The sequence below is a fragment of the Scyliorhinus canicula genome, chromosome 1, assembly GCF_902713615.1.
Source record: "Scyliorhinus canicula chromosome 1, sScyCan1.1, whole genome shotgun sequence".
NCBI classification, from domain to species: domain Eukaryota; kingdom Metazoa; phylum Chordata; class Chondrichthyes; order Carcharhiniformes; family Scyliorhinidae; genus Scyliorhinus; species Scyliorhinus canicula.
The window spans coordinates 86,192,301-86,200,880 of NC_052146.1; the positions used below are offsets into that span (position 1 = coordinate 86,192,301).

The 8,580-nt window shown below is 44.2% G+C and overlaps 1 protein-coding gene across 2 annotated transcripts in view; it reads left to right on the forward strand.

Moving 5' to 3' along the window:
• LOC119964771 (myotubularin-related protein 9-like) overlaps nt 1–7,948 on the forward strand; it is an 84,210-nt gene extending 76,262 nt beyond the window's left edge. For both annotated transcript variants that reach the window (XM_038794736.1, XM_038794745.1), the window contains one exon: nt 6,100–7,948. In XM_038794736.1, the coding sequence (XP_038650664.1) occupies nt 6,100–6,245 (146 nt within the window). In that variant the 3' untranslated portion in view covers nt 6,246–7,948. The remainder of the gene's footprint in view (nt 1–6,099) is intronic.
• Nucleotides 7,949–8,580: the final 632 nt, after the last annotated feature.

The window sequence follows — 8,580 nt, forward strand, 5'->3', positions numbered from 1 at the left end:
GAAATTAATTATGCTCAGCTAGAAAAAGAACCTTTGAGCATGATTTTTGATGTAAGAAGGTTTCATTTAATCTTTATTGGCGTCATTTTGCACTTTTGATGGATCATTGAAGCTTGACTACAATTTTTGGTCCGTATCAATGTATACCTGTGCCTTGGCAGCTAGTAATTTGTATAGATGTTCATTGATATTGGCGGCACAAACATATGGGGAGGTATTCTCCGATCCTCCGCGCCGAAATGACGCTTGGTGTGGGGGTGGAGAATTACCCAAAATAGGCTTCCACGCCGGCACACGATTCTCCGGCAACCGGAGAATCACCACCAGTTGCGCGCGCAGGATCGACGCGCCCCCGCGGCGATTCTCCGCGCTCGACGGGCCGAATGCCTGCCGAGTTCCGCCGGCGTGGTTCACATGTGGTCCCACCCAGCGGGACATCGGCTTTCTGGCTACGGGGGCCGTGCGATCCAACTCGGGGGGGGGGGGGGGGGTGCCTCCACGGTGGCTAAGTTCGCGATCGGTGGCAACCGATCGGAGGGAGTGCTCATTCCGGGGGGGGGCCTATGTTCCTCCGCATCTGCTGCCTGTAGACAGCCGCCACCCGCATGCGTGGACCCGCGGCCGGCCGCCGTGTGCATGTGTGCCGCGCGGGCATAACTGCAGGGTCCTGCCAGCAGCCAGAGCTGCGGGACAAACGCCGGGGCCCTGCTGGCCCTTGAAGACGGATAATCACCCCGGACTTTCTAGGAAAACATCCAGAATGATTCCCGCCCATTTTCCGGCGGGCATGGGGACTTAGTCCCTAGAAGGGGGAATCCCGCCCATGATATCCAGTATCAGGTGGCACGAGTGGTGCAGTGGTTAACACGGCTGCCTCATGGCGCCGAGGACCCAGGTTCGGTCCCGGCCCCATGACATTGTCCATGTGGAGTTTGCACATTCTCCCCGTGTCTGCGTGGGGCTCACCCCCACAACCCAAAGATGTGAAGGGTAGGTGGATTGGCCATGCTAAATTGCCCCTTAAATTGGAAAAAAATAATTGGGTACATTAAATTAAAACAAAATTATACCCAGAATCGTAAGTCAGAGCACCATGTAAATGCTGATGCTTTATCATGATTGCCGTTACAAGTCAAGCATGACCCAGAAGAAAATGTCATCAGTATTTTATATTTTTCGCTCGTGAATGGTATACCTGTGACTTAATCTCAAGTTCAAAGATATACAAAAAACAATCCACTAATGGGGAAGGTGCACAGGGGCGCAATGGTTAGCACTGCCATCACAAGGCGCCGAGGACCCAGGTTTGATCCCAGCTCTGGGTCACTGTTCCTGTGGAGTTTGCACATTCTCCCCTGCTTGCGTGGGTTTCGCCCCCCCCCCCCACAACCCAAAAGATGTGCAGGGTGGGTGCTGGGCTTGGTCCAAAAAGGAACGCTGTGAGACATTCATCGGAAAAATCCAAACCTCAAGCCAACATTACATGAAGACTTGAGCTGACAGTACAGAATGGAGTTCGATTGTGGGGAATCTGTGATTATTACTCTGTGCTTATGTAGTAGAATCCTTGACCAACTGTATGAGGGCCATCCTGGTGTGAGGATAAAAAAATTGGCATGAAGTTATTTTTGGTGGCCAAGATGTTCAAACTGAAGTGTAAGTTGGGCAATGGCAACCTTGTGCAAAACTAAGGAACATTCCACCTTTACAACCATTGCATCCGTGGGAATGGCCAACACAGCCATGGCAGAGAACAGACATTGATTATGCTGGTACACGGGAGTGACACATGTTCTTAATGATTATGAACACACATTCGAAATGGCCAGAAGTCACCATAATGAAATCAACGATGACTGAGAAGGTGATTAAAAAGCTAGACAAAATATTCACAAGATTTGGAGCACTGGAGCAGATGGTCAGTGATAATGGGATGCAGTTTACATCAAAGGAGTTTGAGGACTATTTGAAAAGGAACATACACCAGATCAAGTCAGCTGCAATCATCCAGCAATGAATGGATTGGCCGAACATTTTGTAAAATCTTTATAGCATTTGATCAAAGCATTGAAGGACCAGGGAACATTATCAAAAAGAGTAAACAAATTTCTGATATCTTATCGGAAGACTGTACTTGCTACCACACAACGTTCACCGGCAATGCTGTTGTTCTAGAGGAAACTACAAACACACTTTGATTTGTTAACTCCACCTGATACTTCATAGATTCATAGAATTTACAGTGCAGAAGGAGGCCATTCAGCCCATCGAGTCTGCACCGGCTCTTGGAAAGAGCACGCACCCTACCCAAGGTCCATACCTCCACCCTATCCCCATAACCTAGTAACCCCACCCAACACTAAGGGCAATTTTGGACACTAAGGGCAATTTAGCATGGCCAATCCACCTAACCTGCACATCTTTGTGACTGTGGGAGGAAACCGGAGCACCCGGAGGAAACCCACGCAGATACGGGGAGAACGTGCAGACTCCGCACAGACAGTGACCCAGTGGGGAATCGAACCCGGGACCCCGGAGCTGTGAAGCAATTGTGCTAACCACTATGCTACCGTGCTGCCCACATTCTCCGCGGGGGCTGGGACGAGTGACCACCGAGTCCAGCTGGCGCCGTTCACGTGTGGTCTGAGCCGGCGGGACCTCAGTGTGCATGCCGCGGGGGGGGGGGGGGGGGGGGGGGGCGGCCTGGTGGAGGGGAGGGGGGATCTGACCCCGGGGGGGGGCTTCACTATGGCCTGGCCTGCGATCGGGGCCTACCTATCGATCGGCCGGCTTCTCCTCTATTACTCCACACCGGGCCCCTGTAACTCCGCACCGGGCCATGTTGCATTGGGGCCGGCGCGGAGATGGCAACTAGCGCGCATGCTTGAGTTTGCGCCGGCTGCAACGCGCATACGCGAATCCGCGCCAGTCGCAGCACGCATGCGGCGCCCATTTGATGCCGGCATTGGCAGCTGGAGTTGTGTGAGTCGCTCCAGTGCCGTGCTGGCCCCCTGTAGGGCGCAGGATCTCTGATCCTGGGGGCCTGTTGACACCCTTGTAAAACGCAACGGCGTTTATGACAGTGTCAACACTTAGCCACAGGATCAGAGAATCCTGCCTTTTGTATCTGAATGAATGTAGCATTCATAACAAAGTAAACAAATTGATAACGCACATTAAATGAAAGAAATCTGATCTGACAACCATTACGGAGATCTGGTTGCAGGATAACAAGGATTGCATCCTGAATACTGAGGGGTATATGATATTCAAGAAGAAGAGGAAGCTAGGTAAAGGTGGATATAGCATGATAATCGAGGAATGCATTTGTGTAATTGTTAGAGATGTCCTTGGAACCTAGGATCTGGAATCAGTTTGAATAGAGATGAGGAATATTCGGGTGTGGCCGACAAGCCCACTGATAATAACCAGGGTGTAAGGCCAAATATACAAGAAGAAATATTGTGGGCTTGTGATAAGGGGGTGGCAATAATCATGGGCAACTCTAACCTACATATAAACTGGAAAAATCAGATTTGCAGTCATGCCCTGGATGAGGGGTTCATAGAATGTTTCTGAGATGGTTCCTTGGAGCAACATATTCTGGAACCAACCAGAGAGCAGTTTATATTAGACTTGGTATTGTGCAATGTGACTGGATTAATTATTGACCTCAGAGTAAAGACATACCTAGGTAGTGGTGACCACAATATGATTGAATTTTAGATCTATTTAGAAAGGGAGAATGGATATAAGACGAGCATTTAAACTTAAATAAAAACAATTATTTGGGCATTAAAGCTGAGCTAGCTGAATTAAACTTGGATACTAGGCTCAGGGACAGATCAAGAGGGAAGCAGTGGCAGACACTTCAGGGATATTTTCGAATACTCACAAAAAGGGTCTCATACCATAATCTCCGGACATTCGAGAGCCGCAAGAAATGACCAACCTTTGCAGACACATTATTATTTCTAACCAGACTTATGTTCCCTCCCATCCACATTCACTTAGCCATGCACTGCCTCCCCACTCAGCTCTCTATCCATTCACCATATTCTGTCCTGGAGTAGAGAAAGACAACCGCCAGGGCCCAAACGCCAGACCCAAATTTGCCTCCTTCCTCTCTTGGTCTGACTCTCGGCCGCCTCCACTTCGCCCCATTCCCAACCTCCGCCCTTCTCCAGCCTCAATGGCAGAGTCGCAGAAATAGGGCTGGAGCAGTCAGGTTACGGTTTGGCTGGTGGATGTACCCAGTCAAGGCTTTGCCCAATTCTGAAGAATGATCCAGGTTAATCTCTCCATTTCAAAACCCACTTTATCTGTAAATCCTCATTTTATTTGTAAAAAAAACGACACATGTGATTTCTGAATCGCTGTTTGACCCCCCCCCCCCCCCCCCCCCCCTCCCTGCTCATTATTTTTGAATGTTTACCCTGCAGAAATCAGCCAGATACTTTTGGAAGAGTTCGCTAGAACCTGATTCAAACAGGATATATTTAGATAAGGCGAGCGATTGGTACAGGACAACAATTGAAAATTGAAATACATGCATGAATGTAGAAATATCTGTTCTCAAAGAACAAAGAGAAAACATTCTAATGGTTATGTACAAACCAATGACGTATGATGTTGAAAGAATCAAACTGTAATGAGATTTGTCAAACAAGATTCATGGGAGCTTTTAAAAATGTGTAATATGCTGCTGACAGCGTAAATTTTCAGAAACTACCCAAAGTGGATGAGAGGGGAAGAAATTGTAACTGAATCAAAACCAAAGATGACGGTTTGCAAGCTGAAAAGGAGAACTTAAAGTGGATGATAATATTTCCCAAGTATGTAGACATCATTTTGTCAGCAACTCAAAGGTTTTGTAAGCCTATTAGTTTGCAAGCTGGAGAATCTTTTATTACCCTCCTGTATTATCTTTGATTACACTTCTTTGTGTGCTTTGATATACTACGGAGTGTAGTATGTGTTACTCAAACCTTGGTTACTGATGAGGTCTTCTGAATCTCGATGAAGAAGACTCAAACTCATCCAGTAGTAACAAGAGGTTCATTGAGTAACTATAACAATAATTGTGCGAGTTCTTTCCTTTAACATTAATACGAGTGATAAGGTGAACAAGATCTAACTACAGTAACTATACGTAACTCCACTAACCATCTGAACTAATCTGATATGCCCTGATCACAGTACCCCAAAAGAAAGAGAGACCCAATGTGGTTGCTTTTATACCCCAGTTGGTCCGGCCTTCTAGTGATCATGTGGTGCTACTGATTACACATTAACCCCTTATGGACATGCACATACAGAGATCACTATAGAGAACAAATTAATAAGAGAAGACCCTAAGGTAGAAAGGATGAAAAAGGTTCATTCACTTGCAACTGGTTTAAAGGAGGAAGTGAGTATAGGAAGAGGTTCTAAATAAACTCTTCCCCCTTGATCAATCATGACCAAAATAGCAGAAAATAATCTCATAGTTGCTGAAAGATAACCTTATTTGTAAGTTTTCAGCCTTCTTGTCACTCACCTCTCTCGCACAATAAAATTATTTTGTCCATATTGGTCATTCAAGCCGGCACTTGTGCTGCGAATGAAGAATTCAGGATAAAGCATTATGCTATATATAGCAATCCCAAAGTCTAAAGGAAGAAGCTGTATTGTAGCAGCAGGAGTATACTGTATATTTCAAAGAAGATTAAAAGAATGAAGAGGAAGGCGAAGAGGGGTAGATGATGATAAAAATGATGAAGGTGGAGATGGAAGAATGAAGAATAACAAAGTAATATGCACATTCGATAGATTGGAAGAAAATTGTGATGAAAGAAGTGAAGATGGTGGGAGGAACACGAGGAAGATGACAGTTGGTAAAAGAGGAAATAGGTGGATAAGGAATGAGGAATCTGTGAGGGAAGGCAAAAGCAATGAAGAGGAAGGGGTAACAAGTTAACAAAGCTGAGTGTGAAGAAAAGAAAATTAGATAAATAAAGAAGGGAGAAAATGTGAAGAGTTCCCCTTGGTTTAAATGTGAACACAGAACTGGTCCAATTCGACACTCACCTCAGTGATATTTTGTTGTTTTTGTTTCAGGTTTGTTCCTAAGATGGATTCGAACACCGGAGCATCAAAACGAGGCTTGGGAGCAGATTAAGCACATCATAGAACTCAGCAGGAGAAAAGCAAATCCATCAAGTACAGAACTGTCCGTTCTGAAAGAAGACTATGCTGCAAACTAGGAAACTTTCAGCACTTGACATTCCGAGGCCAGCGTAGCTCTGAATGATTTTCAGAACTTCTCAGCTTCATCCTTTCAAGGTCATCACCAGCTGTAAGACTGTGGAAATGACAAAACTAAAACGAGGACCGTGTGCCCACAGAGGTGGACAGGGAAAACCATCGATCACTGAGTTGGAAGGAGAGTTAGGCGATAGCAGTTTCCATCCTAATAAATGCAACTGTAGCTGAATAAAAGTTTTAACGCACAGTCTTTACCTAATTATTTGCTCTGTTGATATGAAAATTATAATAAATCAGCCATGAATATATAACAGTTAATAAGATGTGACCAGATCACTTGCTCCTTCGCTACTGATTATTTAGCCAACTGACCTATACTTGTTTCCACCCCAAAGTAGATACATGGTTAGGACCAACAATACAACTTCATAATGGGACAGCCACGTTCTCTGGGAAATCTCTCCAGTATTGGAACTGGAAGAGCCCACACTATTCTAATGGATACTATTTTTTTTTAAATACAGAGTTAGCATGGTTTAATGGAAAAGCTTTATTACAATTTTGAAAGACTTGAAAGATATTCTGAGACATGATTGAATGGGGGAGCAGACTCGAGGGGCCGAGTGGCCTAATTCTGCTCCTATGTCTTATGGTCTTGAGTTGATAATTTCACTTGAACTCACACCATTATCTTTCAGCATGCTTTGGTTTATGCAGGGAAGTTCAATAAGAAATGTGCATGCACATCGAAAGATAATGGGCTGGGTTCTCGCGTTCCACAGCCACGTACTTCTCGGCACCGTTCACTGGTGGTAGGATTCTCTTTTGCCGCCGCTTGTCAATGGGATTTCCCATTGAAGCCACTCCACGCCACCAGGAAACCCACGAACGGAGGTGCGCTACCAGTGGGGAAAGAGAATCCCAATGGCTGGAGAATTCCGGCCAATATTTCAATGGGCAGCTATCTAAAGACGTGGAAGTTTGCTTTCCTCTATAGGAAGGATGATAGACAAGAGTAAAAAGCCACAGTGTAAGAGATGTGGGGGCTTTGACCCTCAATAGCTAGGGATTTGTGTTTTAACTAACAGAACAGATACTAATCTTATTTCAGGTTTACTCTCTCAGAAAGTCACATTTTCATTGTGTTTAGTAAGTGCTGCAATGTAATTGAAGGTCATGGTTCCAGCAATGCAATGCCATCTAGTGCCGGTAAAGAAATACTGCAATAATATTTAGCGTGGTTGGTTCAATGGACATGTGCCTAATTAATCCACCCAATTCAGAGCAAAGCTTTACACACTGACAAGATACTAAATTCTGAAAGTGAACAGATTTCCATCTATGTTATTAATATATTTCAGAGAGCGTTGGAGTGAAGGTTTCCTGTATTTTTTACAGGTTGTTTCAGACAATCTGAAATTTGATGGTGCCAAGCAGACGTTTATTAGAAGCGTTAATAACATGACAGTGATGCGTTCTTCCTTTGCCTCCCCTATATATTTATCATTGTGACATTATTGAATATTGCTTCTCAATTGATGTGTGTTTTACTAAGTGACCAAAAAATGTGTTCATAGGATTACGGCAGGTTTTATTTCACTTGTAGATCAAAATTGGTTTGTTCATTCTGCACGTTAATAAAGTTTCAAAGCATTTATATTTGTATAAAATCAAAATTTAAATAAAGTTTATCTGTACAATGCTCAGTTGTAACATTTTATTTTTTAATCCATGCACCCTTTGCAGTGTCAACATTTAAATGTGAATTTCTAATTTTTCCTTTTTTTGCATAATTTCTACCATTTTATCTATAATAGGTTTGGTCACCAATATGTAACTTAACTGATATGAAATACAGTTTTCAATTCATTTGACAGTGTTAAAGTTGCAACATTGTGTTTCCACATGCATGTGTGTATTGGGAGAGAGATGAATTAAGGTTTGAAGGAGGGAGGGTAAATGTGTCACAGCCTTCCCGTCCCCTCACAACAACAGGGCATATCTGGGGAGGTTCTTTAACTTCCTCAGGAAATCCCACCAGGTAAATTTTCAGACAGGTCCCATACCTTTACTAGATTCAGATAATCAAACTCAAATAGAACCCATGACTTATTCTGTAGGGACAAAGGATCTGCTGGAACAAAGGCTTTGATTATCAGGGGGTCCAGAGTAAAGATTGGTTATAATTATTCAGTTAAGTTCAGTGTACATTCAATAAACAATCTGTAGGCAGCTACTTTTCATTGACCGATGGTGCTAGGTACAGCTTTCAAATCCAATGAATGAGTCCTCCATGATACAATGCCTTATGCATAAGCCCAAAATGCCCTGCAT